Raw genomic sequence first — 18,859 nt, 5'->3', positions numbered from 1 at the left:
CCGGTGCCAGTAGCCACCCCCCGAGCTAGTCCCCAAGGGCTGATGTGTATGCCCTTTGTCCCCAAGACTCCCAGGCCTGTCTGGTGTGATAGGCACAAGTACGTTTTTTATCCATTGTCTCTGTTTCTACTTCTGTCTGAAAACAATAAACCCCCAGTACCTCCCTCACACACAGTCCATGGTGGCTCTGCAGGGCCAGCGGCTGGCTCATGCTGTAGACATGCAAAGGGCTGCGAATGAGAGTGGTTAGATCAGTGAGGTGGTGGAACTTGGTGTGTATTTAATGAGCCAGGTCTCCTGGGTTCTATCCCTGGCTGGGAGGGGAGGGGGTTTGAGTGGGGGGAGGGGCCAAAGCAGGGAGTTAGGACTCCTGGGTTCTAAGCTCCGCTGCTGACTTGCTGTGGGATCTCAGGCAAGTCACTTCCCCCGCTATGCCTTGGTTTCCCATCTGCACGGCCAGGATGAAGCTAATTAGCTCTGTTGTATGGCACTCAGATCTAGGGATGAATGATGCTCTGTAAGAGCCAGGAGCTGTTACTCTTTGTATTACAGTAGCACCTACAGGCCTCAGTCAGGGAGCAGGACCCCATGGTGCTGGGTGCAGCCAACACATCTCCTCGCACAGATTCAGTGCCAGGGCTGAGAGAGGGGTGCGGTTTTCCCCTACAGACTACCCTGGAACCTTTGGGTCCCAACATTCCACCCGCAGCTGCCATGGAATCCTCAGGCCCCCAGCATTCTGCTCCTAGCTGCCACGGAATCCTCGGGCCCCCAGCATTCCACTGGGAGTGTCATTTTCAACCACCACGGAACCCTTCATCCCTGCCACCCCCATCCTGCTGCTGCAGCCAGGTTGGCACTACCAAGCTCACTGCAAAGCCCTGTCTCCGATGCCTGCGCTCTGGCTGCTGCCACCCAGGGGGAGGGGTCCTTTGCAGCAGCCATTTTACTATCGATTGGGCCTTTTCTCCTTGAACTGGGGAGGGAATTTGGAACAGGAAGAGGAGGGGCATCTGTGAGCAAGGAAAACCTCATGGGGGGGGGGGGGGGAAGAGGCCGGCAAGGTGTGTTCACCAGAGTTGGGGTTCGGCCCGAGGGTCCAGGTCCAGACTCTTGGGATAAGTCATGCAACATGGGTAATGGACGCAAGGGGCCTGGCCTTGGGGTTAGATGCCCGCTGAATCCCAGGAGCCCACTACTGAGTATTTAGATTGCAACCCCGCTATCGGAGCACATACCACTGGCGTGCTGGGGCATCGACTTAAACTACTGACCCACAGGGGAGAGGGCCCCCTTCTGAGCCCTCATCCTGCCCCCTGCAGCACAGCACCCCCTAGCACCACGCTGGGGCCAGCACGGACTGTGGGGGGGAGAGTGCCCCCGATAAACCCCCCCCCCCCAGCACTACGTTCCCTACCACCGCATCGGGGTCAGCACTGCCTTACAGGGGAGAGCGCCCCCTGCAGCACAGCAACCGGTAGCACAGGGCTGTGATTTTGGGGAGAGATGGGGCAAGCCCAGGGGCGGTGGGTTGGGATTGACGAGGGAGCGAGAGGCCCAGGGCTGGCATAGCAGGGGCTGCAGGTCGGGAGTGAGGGGTACGGGCAGGGCCCATTCATTTCCCTGGTCTAAGCGGATTGGCTCCGGGTGACACACGTGGGGACGTGACGCCTGCGGACGGGACAGGATCTCAGGCCCGATGGATCCCCCGCTATCCCAGCTGGAGCCCGGTCCCTGCCCCGGTTCCCAGCCGGGGGGCGGAGGCCGGCGGCTCCCCCGGGGCTCCCCGGACCAGCCGCTGCCGGAGCCCCGCGGGCGGCAGGACATGGGTACGGCGGGGCTGGGCGCAGGGGCGGCGGGGCGCGAACCGGGTCCGGCAGGGCTGAAATCGGGAGTCGCTGGAGCCGCAGAGCTGGGCTCCGTGTGTGCGGCTGGAACAGACTCGGCGAGTGTTTGTGTCTCGTGCCCCAGGGGCTGCCCGCAGGGTTCACGTGCCCCAGATCATGGGGGAGCAGCAGAGAGATGGCTCCGTGGGGCTGGGAGCTGTGCCAAGGGGGCTGGCGATCCCAGCAGCCGCCCATGTGCCCCAGGACGAGCATGACCCCAGCAGGGCCCTCTGGATGTTGTGCCAGCCACGGGTCTCCAGCAGAGCGATTTGCTCCATAGGGGGCCATGCACGCGTCCCCGTGGGGCTATGCTCTGACCTCCCTGTCCTCCCCACAGATCGGCCTGCCCTGGGCGAGGAGGGGAGCGGCCTGGCACAGGAGCTGGTGGTCGCTGCGGCTGGCTACCAGGTGAGATGCGCAGCGGGATGTGCTATCGGACAGTGAGCACTGCACCTTCCCCCTGGATCCTGCTCCACAGACTCCCCCTTTGGGCTCTCCCAGCTGTGCCCCTCGCTGCCCGCCCTCTGATCCAGTGCTGGGGGCCGTGGCTGGAGCAGCAGGTGCTGAGCGGGGTCCCTTCTGGTTCCAGGCGCCGGTGGGGTTCGAGGAGGTGGCCGTGTATTTCTCCCGGGAGGAGTGGGGCCTCCTGGACGAAGGGCAGAGGCAGCTCTACAGGGACGTCATGCAGGAGAACTATCAGACTCTCATCTCGCTGGGTGAGGCGCCGTTGCCCCTCGGGGATCAGGAGCTGATGTAGCGGGGAGCCCTGGACAGCTTCGGCTCAGGGCTGTTCCCTGCCCTGTAGATTTCTGGGGGATTGGCCCCTGCCCCCAACCCCACAGGAGAGACTGTCACCCCCACATTGGAAGGGGATTCACATGGGGTAGTTTGATCCCCTCCCCCAGGGCTCTCCAGGGCACAGGTGGCTGCATGTCCTTGCTCCAGTTCACACAGGCACTGAATCCCTGTATCCCCCTCCCAAGGCAGCTCCGTGCCCAGCAGGGGCTCTGCTCTCTCTGCCGGGCTAGGAACGGCCCAGCGACTCCCTGAGCCATTCGGGCCTCTCACTGTGTGTTGAGATCCCTGACTCCCTTATGGGGGGCACAGCCCATTTCCCCCAGGCATCACCCTGCCCCAAGGGTCCCTGTGAACATATCCTCCCCCACGCCCCCCAGCAGAGAACAGGGTCAGGATTAAAATGAGGGCTCCTTCTTTGCACTGAGCCCTCCAGGGAGACTTCACAAAGCGTCATCTCGCCTGTTTCCTTCCCCCGAGCAGGATTCCCCATCCCTGACCTGGCCGTGATCTCCTGGATGGAGCGAGGGGAAGAGCCGAGGGTCCTGGATCTCCAGGGCTCCCAGGAAAGGGAGATCCCAATAGGCGCCCACACAGGTGAGGAATGAGTTACCCTGGCTTGGAGAGCGTCCGGGAGTAAAGGGAAAAGCTGGCATCCCAGCAAAGCCACTAGGAGCCCCCCAGTTCTGTTTGGTCTTGCTTAGTATTGTCCCCAGCAGGCACCTGTCCTCACGGCAGGCGTCACTCCTGGATCCCAGCAAAGCCACCGTGAAGGGCCCACCAGTTCTGAACAGCAGCTCCCAGCCCCCAGGATTTAAGAGAGTCTGTCATGTCTTTTGCTCTTTGCACAACAGCAACAATCTGAAGAACCAATTCAGGCCCAGCTGGGCCTGGTGTAACCACCAGGACTAATTACACACAGACGGTAAAGCCTAGCTAGGGGCATATTACACCTCTAGTGGCTTCTAAAACACAGTGAACACCACTAGAGGGCTCACATGCTATTTAAAGAAATACTATGCAGTTCCTACACACCACAGAGATAACTTGAATCTCTAAGCAGCCAGGTGGGACACATTGGGGTCAGTACAGATTGTGAGGGGAGAGAGCCCCTCACTGAGCCCCCACTTCGCTCCTGGCAACACAGTGCCCCCTGTCGCTGCATTGGGCCAGCACTGACTGTGAGGTGAGGGCGCCCCCTACTGAGCCCCCAATCCTGCTCCCTGCAGCTCAGCGCCCCCTAGTGTTGCACTGGGGCCAGCGCTCACTCAGCTGGTCATTCCCTCAGTAGAGTGGGTGGCTGATGTTACAGGAGAGGTTCGTTCCTAGAGTTGGGGCACAGGACCCCAATGCCAGCTAGCAGTACTTGAGAGACTGGCATGGGGAGAGGCCAAGAGCCCCTGAGCCGACCAGTCATCCCCCCATCCTGGGCAATTTTAAAACCAAGTTTGGACGTTTTTCTAAAAGATCTGTGCTACTTCAAAGAGGAAATAATTCGGGGATGTTCTCTAGCCTGTGCTTGATAGGAGGTTGGACTAGATGATCTCTTCTAGCCTTAGAATCTATGAAGCTATGCATTTTGGACCTTGGTAAAATTATGATTCCCGCCTGGATTCTCTCTCCCTCCCAGCAGGTGCCGGCATAGAGAAAGAGAATTTCCAGCAGGAAGGGCCTGCGGGAGCGGAGCCGAATGGGACGTCTCAGAGCCCTGAGAGGGGAGATGGCAGCAGAACAGGACGAAAGCGGGCAGAGAAGGAGCCAGGGCGCAGGCGCAGGAGGGCAGGGCCCATCAGCTGCGGGGATTGTGGGAAAAGTTTCACAAAGAACTCGGAGTTAATCAAACACCAGCGCACACACACGGGTGAGAGGCCCTACCAGTGCCCTGATTGCGGGAGGTGCTTCGCCATCCGCTCCAGTTTGGATCGCCACCAGCGGGTCCACACCGGCGAGCGGCCCTTCCCCTGCACCCGCTGCGGGAAAAGCTTCAAGCTTAGCTCGGCCCTGAGCCGGCACCGGCGCGTCCATGCTCAGGAGGGGCCCTGTTTCTGCGCTGAATGCGGCAGGGGCTTCAGGCACAGTGCTGCACTGACCCAGCACCAGACTGAGCACCTGAACCATGGAGACCCCACCAATGGACCTGTGGGGACACGGGTCTACAAGGACCCCTTCGTCCAGGCACAGGACCTCGAGGGGGAGGCTGGTGGGATGTGGTATACTAAGCCTGTGAAAGAGGAGAGTGGGTGATGGGATCTGCACTTGGGTTGTGGGTCTGGGGAGTGAGAAGAGAGCAGCTATAACGAATACAGGGACTGAACCTGTGATCTCTTGATCCAACATCTGGAGCTGGGCTGTGAGGCAGTGTGGTCTAGTGCAGTGGTTCTCAACCAGGGGTAAACATATCCTTGGGGGTACGCAGATGTCATCCAGGGGATACATCAGCTCATCTAGATATTTGCCTAGTTTTACAGCAGGCTACATAAAAAGCACTAGCGAAGTCAGTAAAACTAAAATTTCATACAGAATGAGAAAGTGAGCAGTTTTTCAGTACTAGTGTGCTGTGACATATTTGTATTTTTATGTCTGATTTTGTAAGCAAGTCGTTTTTAAGTGGAGGTGAAACTTGGCAGTACGCAAGACAAGCCAGAAAAGGGTCCAGTAGTCTGGGAAGGTTGAGAAGCACTGGTCTAGTGGACAGAGCACTACATTAGGACTTTTGGGTTCTCTTCCTGGCTCAGCCTCTGGCTTGCTGGGTGGTCTTAGGCAAGTCATGGCCACCTCTGTGCCTCAGTTTCCCCATCTGCAAAATGGTCACAATGATACTGTAAAGTTCTTTGAGATCTTCTAATGGAAATCACTAGATAAGAGCCAGGCATAATTATAATGGCTGAAAAAATTTCATTTAAACTTTATTTTGATGAAATATTGGATTTTTGATTAAATGAAGTTTTTCCATGAAAAGTGTTCGCATTCCATGGAAAATGTTGAATTTTTTTTGTTAAAGAAACAGATGCCCGAAAATAGAAAAATTTAAGTCGGAAACTGAAATGTTTCAATTTGTGTATGTGCCCTAATGCTTCCTGAGAGTTGTGGTTTGGTTGTACTCTATGGACTACATCTCCCATGATGCACTACCTCCCATCTCCTGGGGCAGCCCAGGGTACAGCATGGGAGATGTAGTCCAACCAGGTAGGCCACTGCCAGCCTATGGAAGAGAATGGGAGCATGAGGCACCAAAACTACAACTCCCATGAAGCATTTCCAAATTTACACTTTTTGTTTTGTCTGAAATTTTCCAATTTTTGTTGGAAAAAACAAAATTTTCCTTGAAAAATTTAGGCAAGTGATTTTTCCTCCTTTTCTCATCAAAAACTTTGGGGGAGGGGGGAAGGGGAGAGGAGAAAACCCCCAGAAACATTTTCCATCGAGCTCCACCCACAGTCCCCTTTGGCCTAAGTTAATTGACCAGACCCGTTAGTTGGGAGGCAGTAGCGTAACCCATTGGTGATGTGTCATAGCACCCCCTCTGTCCCTGATCCAGAAAGGATATGAGTCTGTTATAGCCCTGGTTAAAGAGGGTTTGGTCTTTGCTATAACAGCTTATACTTTTATATTTTGAAGTCACTGGTGCAATCCTGGATGGTCTGACTGACATTAGCAGCTGTGTTATGTGAATAAGCCACAAAGCAGTTGATGGAGGAAAAAGTGAGGCTGATTGTTTTGCTTCACAACAAACACCTCCAGGAATTAGTGCAGCCCTCAAGGTGCAAACTGCTCCAGAATGGGGTTAAGTTCCCCCTGCTCTGCCCCTTGCTCAGCAGGAATCATTAACCATCTCACACACTGATTCCTGGCTCTGCCACCAACTTGCTATGTGACCTTCAGCAAGTCATTTTGCCACTGTCTCCCCTCCTATTCCTTGTCTTATTTAAATGGTGAGCTTCTGGGGGCAGGGACTGTCTCTCACTGTGTCTGTGCAGCACCTGGCACTATGGGGGTCCTGATCTCAGTCAGGCCTATGCAGTGCCTGGAATGATGGGGACCTGATCTCAGCTGGGGTCTGTGCAGTGCCTGGCACAATGGGGCTGTGATCTCAATCAGGTTTGTGCAGTGCCTGACACGATGGGGGCCTGATATCAGTGGGGGTCTGTGCAGTGCCTGGCACATTGCGGGACTCAATCTCAGTTGGGGTCTGTGCAGCACCTAATACCACTGGGGCCATGATCTCGGATGGGGTCTGTGCAGCCCGGGCACACTGGGGGCCCTGATCTCAGTGATGACCCTTTGCATTAGTAATATAAATAATAAATTACAAATCCATCCTGATCCCTAATCTTAGAGCGTTCATGATTCATATCCCCAGCTTGGCTTTGCATTGTCTGTATCTAGAGGGGAAGCTTGCCCTCGCTCCTCCCTCTTCCCCTCCAGAGCCTCCTGCACGCTGTGAAACAGCTGATTGTGGTGGGCAGGAGGCATGGTGAGGGAGTGGGAGGCGCTGATCAGTGGGACTGCTGGCGGGCAAGAGGCGGGGACCTGATGGCGGGGCTGCTGACATATTACTGTGGCTCTTTGGCAATGTACATTGGTAAATTCTGGCTCCTCAGGCTCAGGTTGGCCACCCCTGATCTGGGTCAGTTGGAGCTTGGCTCAGGATTTGTCGGATCTGGAGAGGAGTGGTTACTGACTCTCTGGCTTGAGAGATGTGAATTTCCTACCTTGTTACAGAGACAAAAAGGGTGGAATATGTTAAGTCTGGAAGGCACTGGAGAGATCAGGACTCCTGGGTTCTATCCCCAGCTCTCGCAAGGGAGCATAGTCTCGTTGGTTAGAGCAGGAGGACAGGGAGTCAGGACTTGTAGGCATTCTGGCTGTGACATGCTGTGTTAAACTTTAAAAGTCACTTCTACCGGTACCTCACTTTCCTCATCTGTAAACCGAGGGTGATAAGACTTCCCTTCCTCCATGCAGCAGTTTGAGAGCTATGGCTGAAATGTTCTATATCTGTGTAATAAATGCTCTGTATGTAAGTTTTACGTGGTCCTAGGTTTAAAACACCATGGCTCTTCAGTGTGTGTCTAACACACGTGTTGGTGATGAATGCAATAGAACTATTAACGTTATGTAAATTAAATCTACTCCCCCTGTTTGTCAGATCTAGCTTACTGTTATCTGTAGAGGACTAGAGGTGGTTAGAAATATGTTGATAAAATGTTTCCATCAAAAATGCCGATTTGCCAAAACGAAAACTATTTGTGGGAAATTCTTGACAAATTTCTTGACTGGAAAAAACCCCAAACTACAGGTTTCAAATTGTTCAAATGACTTATTTTGACGTTTTTTAAATTTAAAATTTTAATTTTTCCATTTCAACGCAGCTTTTCGTTTGGAAACGTAAGCTAATTATAGGGGGGAAATGACAAAAAAAAAAAGGTCAAAATTAAAGTGAAATATCATGAAATTATAATAATGAAATCTGAACCTGCTTTTTCTTTTTTTCTTTTTCTTTTCCAGATTTTCAGCTCACTAAAGATGTCAAAATTTTAATTTGCATCCCAATTCAGGATGGGAAAAATTTCCAAAAATTTGAAAATTTTAATGGGACAGAAAACGATTTCCTGTCCAGCTCTGTGTAGGATCTCCTTTTGGATTTTCTCCTCCTCCTTTCTGATCACTACTCTTGTGTTCCCACCCCATAGCATGGGTAGGCAGGCCAAAGCTGGGATCTTTAGCCACTAAAGACGGTACAGGCCTCTGTCCCTATGAACTAAAAGATGGACTTATTTAGCAGGTAGCAGTAGTAGGTTATTCTCCATGCAGCTCCATGTCCCGGGGACAGATGGCACATGCTTGGCTAGTGGACATATTCCCCCTGTCAGTTCCTGAGCATCTCCGTTCAAGTCCTTGCTCAGGGTCTACAAAGTGCAAGGCCAGGTGGCCCCATAGCTAGAGCTGCTCTCTCTAGTGAGTCTGGCCTTTCTGTCACACCCCGCTTGTATTTCTAGGGGCAGCTGCTACCACCCTAAAGGAGGCATGTGAAGTCCTGTCAACATGGATGCCTGGTATGGCTCTTTCCCTGCTGACTCTGAGCATGCACAGGAGAAGCCCATCTGACCTTCCCAAGACAGCTGTGGCATCTGGCCTAATCTGGAGCCTGCTCGCCCTACTGTGGGCTGATCTGGTACCTGTCTAGTAACACTGGGTTCCTACAACAAGTCTAACTGGTTCTAATTTAGCAATAACTAAGGATCTCTTCCACAACAGCCCATCAAGGAAAGGGGGTCACACTAGCACAGCAACTGTCTCCTTCAACTGCCATGGAACCTTCAGGCCCCAACATTCTGTCCTCCTGCCATTTCCAACTGCCACGGAAAGCCACTCCATATGGGTATCCTGCATTGTCTCCTCCTCTTGGACGAGGTCTGCCAGCTGCTGCTACCAGCAGCTGTGGAAGGGGCAGGAATGTTTTTTAGGTTTAGCTTTGGTCTTTTTGTTAAGACCAAAGTTTAGATATTTAAGTCAAACCAGACTGCGAAGAGTTACAAAGGGATCTCACAAACCTGGGGGATTGGTTGGACAACCAAACAGCAGATGAAATTCAATGTTGATATATGCAAAGTAGTGGATATTGGAAAACATAATCCCAACTATACATATAAAATGATGGGGTCTAAATTAGCTGTTACCACTCAAGAAAGAAATCTTGGAGTCACTGTGGATAGTTCTCTGAAAACATCCACTTAATGTGCAGCAGCAGTCAAAAAAGCTAACAATGTTAGGAACCATTAGCAAAGGGATAGAGAACAAGACATACTTCCTCTATATAAATCCATGGTACATGCACACCTTGAATACTGCGTGCAGATCTGGTCGCCCCAACTCAAAAACATATATTGGAATTGGGAAAGGTACAGAAAAGGGCAACAAAAAATGATGAAGGGTATTGAACAGCTTCCATAGGGGGGAGATTGAAAAGATTGGGAATTTTCAGCTTGGAAAAGAGATGACTAAGGGGGGATATGATACAGGCCTATAAAACCATTATAGGTGTGGAGAAAGTGAATAAGGAAATGTTATTTACTCCTTCACATTAACACAAGAACTAGGGATCACCCAATGAAATTAATAGGCAGCAGGTTTAAAACAAACAAAAGGAAGTATTTCTTCACACAATGCACAGTCAACGTGTGGAACTCATTGCCAGAGGATGTTGTGAAGTCCAAAAGTATAACTGGGTTAAAAAAAGAACTGGATAAGTTCATGGAGGATAGCTCCATCAATGGCTATTAGCCAAGATGGGCACGGATGTAAAACCATGCTCTGAAGTCTCTCTAGACCGGGGTGGGCAAACTTTTCAGCTCGAGGGCCACATCTGGGTATGGAAATTGTATGGTGGGCCATGAATGCTCATGAAATTGGGGTTTGGGGTGTGGGAGGGGGTGAGGGCTCCAGCTGGGGGTGCAGGCTCTGGGGTGGGGCCAGAAATGAGGAGTTCAGGGTGCAGGAGGGGGCTCCGGGCTGGAGCAGTGGGTTGGGGTGTGTGGGGAGGGTAGGGGCTCCAGCTGGGGGTGCCGGCTCTGGGGTAGGGCTGGGGATGAGGAGTTGGGGATGCAGGAGGCTGCTCTGGACTGGGACCGAGGAGTTCAGAGAGTGGGAGGGGGTAGGGTGACCAGACAGCAAATGTGAAAAATCAGGACCGGGGTGGGGGGTAATAGGTGCCTATAAAAGACAAAGCCACATATATCAGGACCGTCCCTATAAAATTAGGACGTGGTCACCCTAGGAGGAGGATCAAGGCTGGGAGTTGGGGTGCAGGAGGGGGCCGGGGTGCAGGCTCCAGGCGGTGCTTACTTCAAGCAGCTCCCAGAAACAGTGGCATGTCCCCTCTCTGGCTTCTAAGTGGCTCCGCATGCTGCCCCTTCCTCAAGTGCCGCCCCTGCAGCTCCCCGGCCAATGGGAGCTGCAGGGGCGGCACTTGAGGAAGGGGCAACATGCAGAACCCCTGGCTGCCCCTACGTGTAGAAGCCAGAGTTTGCCCACCCCAGCCCTAGACTCTGTTTGCCAGAAGCTGGGAATGGGTGGCAGGGGATGGATCACTTGATTACCTGTTCTGCTCATTCTCTCGGAAGCACCTGGCATTGGTCACTGCCAGAAGACAGGATACTGGGCTAGATGGACCTTTGGTCTGACCCAGTATGGCTGTCCTTATGGTCCTAACCCCAAGCTGCCAGTGTTTTGGAGATGGGAAGAAATTCCTGTATCCTACAGACACTGCAGAGGGTTTAGGGCTGTAGAATGGACTGGTCCATGCGATGAACAGACCAGGACACTGTTATCATTGTGCTGGCCTTAGGGGGCAGTGACGTGACATCAGTAACAACCAGTTTTCAGACCTATGGTTTAAGCCCAGCATGAAAGCTGGAACCTCCATCAACATGACAAAGTAGCACTGGCCTCAGGTCCCTGCACCTCAGCGCCCCCTAGCACTGCATTGGGGCCAGCACTAACCGTGAGGGGAGAGCACCCCCTACTGAACCCCCCAAATCCCTGAATAGGGTTGCCATATGTCTGTTTTTTGACCGAAACGCCCAGTCAATAAAGGACCCTGGTGGCTCTGGTCAGCACCACTGACCGGGCGTTAAAAGTCCGGTCGGTTGTGCAGTGGGGCTAAGGCTCTTGTGCGGCTCCCGGAAGCAGCGGCATGTCCCCTCTCTGGCTCCTACTCTGGCAGTGAGGGGGCTCCACGCGCTGCTCCCGCCCCAAGCGCTGGTTCTGCAGCTCCCATTGGCTGGAACCACGGCCAATGGGAGCTGCAGGGGCAGTGCCTGTGGACGGGGCAGTGCGCAGAGCCGCCTGCCCACGTCTCCGCGTAGGAGCCGGAGGGGGGACATGCTGCTGCTCCCGGGAGCTGCTTGAGGTAAGTGCTGCCGGAGCTTGCACCCCTGACCCCCTTCCATGCCCCAACCCCCTCCCCCAGCCCTGATCCCCATCCTGCTCTCCGAATCCCTCGGTCCCAGCCTGGAGCACCCTCCTACACCCCAAACCCCTCATCCCCAGCCCCCCCCGTGACTCTGCACCCCCAGCCGGAGACCCCAACCCCCTGCCTCAGCCCAGAGCCCCCTCCCACACTCCGAACCCCTCAGCGCCAGCCCAGAGCCTTCTCCTACACCCCAAACCCCTCATCCCCAGCCCCCTCCAAGTCTGCACCTCCAGCCGGAGCCCGCAGCCCAGCCCCCTCCTGCACCCCAACCCCCTGAGCCAGTCGGGTGAAAATGAGCTAGTGAGGGTGGGGAGAGTGAGCACCCCCAGAGGGGATGGAATGAGTGGGGGGCGGGGCCTCAGACAAGGGGCGGGGCAGGGGGCGGGGCAAGGGTGTTTGTCTCAGCAGGAAATGCTCCTTTGGGGCATAGGGGCCAGCCCTGACTGGGAGGGGAGAGCGCCCCCTGCTGAGCCCCCCACGCTAGCGGGGGTCAGCAGTGGCTAAGCGGATTCCTCTGCCGGCAGCCAGCAGGCAACCCCAGAGCGCAGCGTGTGCATTTAACGTCGGCGCTGTGATCCTGCAGTGTCCCTTCCCAGACTGGGGGTGGGGGCCCCCCCCCCAGAAATGCTCATGACGCGGAAACTTTACTTTTGAATCAGTCTCATGCGAGTCAACCCAGCTGACGTGATTTTTAAACCACTCCTGCTTTTTCACCCGGGTCACAGGGGTTTTCAGGCTAATCTCGTGATTGTGAATTTTGGGGCGATTCCCTTTCGCGGCTGACAACACGGTGTGTGTGTGGGGGAAATGCAGGGTTAAGGCCACTGAGTTCCCAAGCCGGAGAGAGAGGCGCAGGAAGTGATCTGAAATGGGGACGCAATAACCCACGGACCTTCCTGGGCCAGCCCCCCCGCCGGGCTGGCTTCGGAGTCAGTCCCTGCACCCTGTGTGCAAAGGGGCTGAATCCCCGTCTGCAGCCCCCGGGACCCGGAGGGAATCGCCCTGGCCGGAGCGGTGAGTGGGGCAGGCAATGGGTGCAAGCAGCCAAGAAGAGCAAATGAGAACAGGGCTGTGGGTTGGGATTGAGGGGCACCGGCAGGGCTGTGGGGCAGCACGGAGCCCAGGGCTGGGATAGCAGGGCCTGTGGGTCAGGATGGAGGGGCACCAACAGAGCTGTGGGGGAGCTGCCAGCTGTACAGTGACTAGACTGTTTCCCAGACCCAGTTCAGGTGGTCCCAGGGTGGGGATGCACCTCTTCAACAGAGGAGCTCCAGAACGAGGAGGGGGAGCTGCTCCCCAAGTGGCTGGTGCTTGGGGCTGCTAATGGGACTGATTGTGTTTCCAGCAGGGCCTGCTCCTCGTGGGAGCGGCCCTGGGCTCTAGCAGAGGGGTTTGATCCCTAAGGTTCCCCGGGCCAGAGTGGGTCTGGTCCCTGACCCTGTTTCCCTTCTAGGTTAGCACCGGCTGTCCGGTCCGCATGAGGAGGGGAGTGATGGAGGGCAGGAGCCCCTGCCCTGGCTTCTTATGCCTGGGTTCTAGGTGAGCTTCTGCCGAGCCATCCTGGGTTTGCTGGCCTACCAAAGTCTCCCCTCCCTTGTCCTCCATTTCTCCCCCATCTGTCCCCTTTATGCCCTCTCCGCAGGGTTTCCCACCCCCAGGGGATGGTGGCGACTTGGCAGACCCTTCTCATGGGCGCAGGGGCCACTGATTCTCCCCTCCCACCCCACCGAGAAGCAGTTGTTGCCCATTGGTGATTGTATGCCACAGATCTCCCCTCTGTGCCTGACCCACAGAGGATAGGAGTCGGTTCCAGCCCCCTTTTCAGAGCCTTGGTTCTTCAGCTCAAGCTGCAGCAGCGTGCGCTCTTAGTTCTGCAGGTCTCTGGTGTGTTGGCTGAGATGGTGGCCATCACAGCATCTTGCGTGGAGATGAGGCCTCTCTGCTCAGCAGCACAGCACAAGCCGGAGGCAGGAATCCCAGCTCCCTCCACTTGCCAGGGAACGTGCTGGCTTCTCCACGGGCCTGGGTGTGAAGTTGTGGGGAGGATGTGGGGTGGCGCAGTTGGTTCAGAGGAGCAGAGGTAGTGCAGTGAATGGCAAGAGAGGGGTACCCTGGAGGAGACAGAGTTCAGGGGTGGACAGACAGACGCGTTTCGCCCAATTCCCACAATCCTTTATGCTCTCAGAGGATCATGAGGCGGGGGAAGAGTTTAGCCATTTTATGACATGCGGACCAAAATGGAGGCTGAGAGGCAGCAAGGCATTGTGGAGGAGCAGAGCTGTAGTCAGGTGGCTATCAGCTTCTCCGTTCCGGGCCAGCCGAAGCGCTTGTGAGATCACAGCTCGAGGCTACAAGTGAAGAGTTGCAGCAATCTCAGCCTCTGGAGATTGCTACAGCATGAATCATCCCAGCCGGCCGGGTCTGCAGGGGGGCAGCCTCCGTCTTGGCCACTCGCAGACAGGAGACTGTTTGGAAGCCGTAGCCAATCTGAGTGCGAAGCCCAGAAGGCTGTAGAGGGGAGGTACTTTGGTTGGGGTCAGCTCTTCAAAATCTCTCCCTTTGCCAGCCAACGTGATCTCCCTAACTGGGAAGGGTCCAGAAGGTGTAGCTGGAGTTGTCTATTTCTTTATCCTCCTCCCTTAGAGAGGGCAGGTTTGGTACCAGGAGCCAGTTAGCAAGGACCAGAGGATTTAGAGAGATACAGGGTGCACCGGAGTCTCTCGCCACTTCCTCTCAGGTTTCACTCCAACTTCCACATGTTGGAAAGGCCTGGGTAATCCACCATGTTCCCACAGAGCAGCCCTGGCTCTCTAACAAGATTGATTTAGCTCACTGAAGAGAAGGTGAAAAGGTAACTTGATCACAGTCTATAACTACCTTTGTAGGGAGGAGATTCTTGAGGGCAGAGGACTCCATTAACCTAGTAGGCAAAGTAGGAGCAAGATCCAAAGGCTTGAAGTGGAAGCTAGATTACTTTATCCTGGAAATAAGGCACACATTTTAAACAGGGAGTGTGATTAACCAGCTTCTCAGAGGAGGGAGTCTTGAAATCCAGATGGGACCTCTCCTTCTAAAATGTATGCTCTAGTTCAACCAGAAGTTATTGGGCTGGATACAGGAATTGCTGAGTGAAATCCTCTCATCTGAGTTATCCAGGGAGTAGGACGAGATGGTCAGAACAGTCCCTTTTGGCTTCAATATATGGATCTTTTGATTCTGTTGTAGGAGCATATCCCTTCTCTTCCTTTCCTGCCCCAGCCCACTTCTTAGTAATCTCTCTCTTCCAAAACTGACACCAAGGAAACCTCTCGCTGCTTCCTTGCTCTCTTGGGGTTTCACCACAGGCTTTCTGTGGTGCACTTTGTGGCTCATGCACTGATTTTGTGGAGGGAAGGGAATTGGTGCAGTGGGTTCTGATGGGGGTCCCTTGTGGTTCCAGGTGCCAGTGACTTTCAAGGAGGTGGTCGTGTGCTTCCTCAAGGAAGAGTGGGGTGACCTGGACGAAGGGCAGAGGCAGCTCTACGGGGCGTCTTCCATGAGCATTATGAGACACTGATTTTGCTGGGTGAGGAGCTGCTTCTCCTTGAGGATTAGGAGCTGGGGGAAGCATGTGCCCACTGAACTGCCCAGGGCAACTGCTGGGGTCATCTCCATTCTTGGAAGAGACTCGAGTCAGTTAGCAAGTTTTAAAATGGCTTAATAGTTTCCATTTGCATGAGCCCCCCCAGCCTCTTTGTGTTTGCATCCTTGACTCCCCTATAGGGGAGCAGCCCATCTCTCCCCACTGGCATCTTACTGCCCCAATGAGTCCCCATGAACTTTCCCCCTCTGGGATACTGTGTTTCTCCCAGCAGAGAACATGGTCAAGGTTAAAATCTGGGAGCGTTCCCTGTATCAAGCCCCCATGGGAGATTTCACCAAGCACCATCTTGCCTGTTTCCTTCCCTGTCAGCAGGATTCCCCATCCTTGACCTGGCCATGACCTCCCGGGTGGAGCGAGGGGAAGAGCCGAGGGTCCCGGATCTCCAGGGCTCCGAGGAAGGGGAGATCCCCAGAGGTGACCACACAGGTGAGGAATGAGCGACACTGGCTCGGAGACCGTCCAGGAGTGAAGGGAAAAGCTGGGATCCCAGCAAAGCCACAGGAGGCCCCCCTGTTCTGTCTTCACTTGCTCTGTATTGTCCCAGCAGGAACCCTGTCCTCATGGCAGGTGTCACGCCTGGATCCCATCTGCCCTGCCTAACTCCGGCAGGAGCCCTCACCTTCCCCAGCCTTTCTCTGAGGACTCAGCCGGGCTGCTGGGGCAGAACATCCGCTCCTCTGCCCTCAGGGAAGGGTTTGGGGGGATTCGCTTCCTGCCCATCAGGTTTTCTGCTCAGTGACAAACCCCTTTGCTGCCCCCTCTCTACTCAGCGCCGGGAACAAGCCCCAGCTGGATTCTCTCTCTCTCTTTCTGTCTCCCAGCAGGTGCCGGGATGGCGAGTGAGAACGAGGAGGAGAATCACCAGCGGGAAGGGCCCGTGGGAGCAAAGCCACATGGGACATCTCAGAGCCTCAAGCAGGGAGAGGCCATCGAGAGCCAGGGTGGGGTGGGGCTGGCACAGGGGAAGGCCCAGGCTAAATCCGCACACCAGGCACGGCACAAGCGGGTGGGCCGGGTCATCTGTGGCGACTGCGGGAAGAGCTTTGTGAAGAACTATGACCTCTTCAAGCACCAGCGGGTCCACACAGGAGAGAAACCTTACAGCTGCCCTGACTGCGGGAGGAGCTTCGCCTTCCACTCCACCCTCAGCAAACACCAGCACATCCACACCGGCGCCAGGCCCTTCCAGTGCGCCGAGTGCGGGAAGAGCTTCCGGCAGAAAGGCCACCTGACCCGCCACGGCCGTGTCCACGCCGGGTTAAAGCCCTACGTCTGCGCTCACTGCGGGGCGGCCTACAGCACCCGCACCAACCTGCTGCGGCACCAGAGCGGCCACACGGGGGAGCTGCCCTACAAGTGCACGGAGTGCGGCCGGCGCTTCGGGGAGATCGCCGCCCTGGTGGCGCATCTGGTGGCGCACTCCGGGGAGCGGGCCCACAAGTGTCCCGAGTGCGGGAAGAGCTTCCGGCGTGGCTCGTCGCTGACGGAGCACCGGCGGGTGCACACCGGGGAGAAGCCCCACGTCTGCCCCCAGTGTGGGGAGAGCTTCATGCGCCGTGCCACCTTCAACGACCACGTGCGGGGCCACTCAGGGGAGCGGCCCAACGTCTGCGACGTCTGCGGGAAGAGCTTCACCAAGCGGCACTCGCTGCTGCAGCACCAGCGGTCCCACACCGGAGAGAAGCCTCACCAGTGCCCCGACTGCCCCAAGAGCTTCATCGCTAGCTCCGCTCTGGTGCAGCACCGCCGGATCCACACCGGCGAGACGCCCTATCGCTGCGAGGAGTGTGGGCGCAGCTTCAGCCAGCGCTCAGTGCTGACCACGCACCGGCGGCTGCACACCGGCGAGCGGCCCTACAAGTGTGGCCAGTGCGGCAAAGGCTTCAGCCAGAGCTCGGCGCTGACCCAGCACCGCCGCACCCACACGGGGGAGTCGCCCTATGGCTGCGCCCAGTGCGGGCGGAACTTCAGCGGCATGTCAGCCCTCAAGCGGCACCACCGGACCCACACCGGCGAACGGCCCTTCTGCTGCGGCCAGTGTGGGAAGGGCTTCAAGCAGAGCTCCACGCTGGTCCAGCACACCAGGATCCACACGCAGGAGAAGCCCTTCTCCTGCACCCATTGTGGCAAGAGCTTCAGCCAGCGGTCGGCTCTCGCCAAGCACCAGCGGACTCATGCCAAGGAGAGCGGTGGCTCCCACGAGGCCGTGGGGACACGGTTCTACAAGGACCCCTTCGTTCAGCCGGGGGAGGGTGGCAGCGAGCCCGAGGAGGTGGTGGTGGTGCTACCGCCGGGGACGTGGGATTGTGAGATGATCCCACGGGTGAAGGAGGAGCCGGGGACACCCCTGCAGGTGAAGGAGGAACCGGAGCTGCCTCAGCGTATTCAAGATGTGCCCTATCAGGTTAAACAGGAGCAGCCGGAACTGCCACGGGAAATTAAAGAGGAACCGGCACCCTCCCTGCAGATTAAAGAGGAGCCTGAGTGAAGGGAAGATTTTTGGGAGGGGCTGGATCGAGGGTTTGGGCATCGGATGGTGCAATAGGAATTAAACGTGGTGAGGCTTTTTCCAGGGACACTGAGCCACCCGCCTACCCAGACAGCCGGGGACAAGATGGAGGGGTCAGAGCCCGGGAGGTCGGAATAAAAAATGAAACACAAACTTTATGAAGGAAAAATGTAAAGGGCAGTTATGTTCTGCTTCTCAGGGGTCCCGGGCATCTCTTCGGTGGAGGTGGCCAACAAAGTGCCCCAAGTTGGGGTAGTTTTCCCCCTTCCCCACTTGGCAGGGATCATTAACCCCTCCCAGGCCCAGCATGGCCCCTAATGGTAGAGCTGTAGCATTTTTAGCCTTGGTAATGGAGACCCCTGGCTCTGTGCCACCCATGCCTAGATGAGAGTGAAAAAATGCTTTTCATCAGGGGTTTTCGCTGGTGGTTTTCTCTTTCTTATTTCTCCCCGGTCAATAAACAGTATCTTAGTGAAGATGAACTCTTCTCTGTAGTGTGGTAGCCCCTAGGAGCCCCACTCATGGACCAGGACCCCACTGTGTTCGGCGCTGTACAAACACACACCGAAAAAGCAGTTACCAGAGCGCAGATTTGACTGTGGAGTTGGAGGGGGGCGATTGCCAATGTGCTGGCAGGGGAGACAGGGTGTTGGGGGGAAGAAAATAAAAATGCCATCCTCCACGGTACTCCGAGTCACGAATGGCCTTGGGGAGGCTACAAGGATTATCTTCATAATAGATCTGTGGAGGGCACGGTACGCCTGCCTATAAAATACATAGATTCTCCTTGCTGTGATGTCTGAGACTCTTTCTCCACAGCTGCAGGAGATTACTGATCTTGGAGATTTCCGATTACTGATCTTGGCATAGAGCTTCCTTCAGCTGTCATGGAGCCTTCCTGGCCCCAGCATATGCATTTCCTGTCATTTCCAACAGCCACCTCCCCACACGCCAGGCCAATTTCCCGCCATTTCCAACAGCCACAGCCACAGCCACCTCCCCACCCACCAGGCCCATTTCCCTCCATTTCCAATGCCACGGGCCCCAGCGTT

The 18,859-nt window shown here is 55.6% G+C and overlaps 2 protein-coding genes across 5 annotated transcripts in view; both read left to right on the top strand.

Annotated features, from left to right (window-relative positions):
• LOC141989666 (uncharacterized) overlaps positions 1 to 18,859 on the top strand; it is a 30,665-nt gene that overhangs the window by 3,310 nt on the left and 8,496 nt on the right. The window contains exons 4-6 of the mRNA XM_074956600.1: positions 12,395 to 12,669; positions 15,611 to 15,724; positions 16,120 to 17,782. Coding sequence (XP_074812701.1) covers positions 12,395 to 12,669; positions 15,611 to 15,724; positions 16,120 to 17,782 — 2,052 coding nt within the window. The remainder of the gene's footprint in view (positions 1 to 12,394; positions 12,670 to 15,610; positions 15,725 to 16,119; positions 17,783 to 18,859) is intronic.
• On the top strand, positions 1,608 to 9,832 carry LOC141988564 (zinc finger protein 2-like). Of its 4 annotated transcripts, none has more exons than XM_074954396.1 (5): positions 1,608 to 1,829; positions 2,224 to 2,294; positions 2,476 to 2,602; positions 3,165 to 3,278; positions 4,312 to 8,099. In XM_074954396.1, exons 1-5 carry the CDS (start codon positions 1,700 to 1,702, stop codon positions 4,923 to 4,925), a joined length of 1,056 nt encoding a protein of 351 aa, XP_074810497.1. In that variant the 5' UTR covers positions 1,608 to 1,699; the 3' UTR covers positions 4,926 to 8,099. The 4 variants fall into 4 exon arrangements, with proteins under 4 accessions (XP_074810497.1, XP_074810498.1, XP_074810496.1 ...); XM_074954397.1 differs by lacking the exon at positions 1,608 to 1,829 and adding an exon at positions 8,681 to 9,832 and having other exon boundaries at positions 1,939 to 2,294; positions 4,312 to 4,542; XM_074954395.1 differs by lacking the exon at positions 1,608 to 1,829 and having other exon boundaries at positions 1,939 to 2,294; positions 4,315 to 8,099.

This window comes from Natator depressus, chromosome 6 (assembly GCF_965152275.1).
Source record: "Natator depressus isolate rNatDep1 chromosome 6, rNatDep2.hap1, whole genome shotgun sequence".
NCBI classification, from domain to species: domain Eukaryota; kingdom Metazoa; phylum Chordata; order Testudines; family Cheloniidae; genus Natator; species Natator depressus.
Note: the sequence above shows the minus strand (reverse complement) of the source record. Positions and strands in the feature narration are given on the sequence as shown.

Coding starts and splice junctions, on each gene's coding strand:
- LOC141988564 (XM_074954394.1), top strand. CDS start 2,004: ATGGGGGAGCAGCAGAGAGATGGCTCCGTGGGGCTGGGAGCTGTGCCA. Junction 2,603..3,164: donor TCAGACTCTCATCTCGCTGG/GTGAGGCGCCGT, acceptor TCCCCCGAGCAG/GATTCCCCATCCCTGACCTG. Junction 3,279..4,311: donor CCCAATAGGCGCCCACACAG/GTGAGGAATGAG, acceptor TCTCCCTCCCAG/CAGGTGCCGGCATAGAGAAA.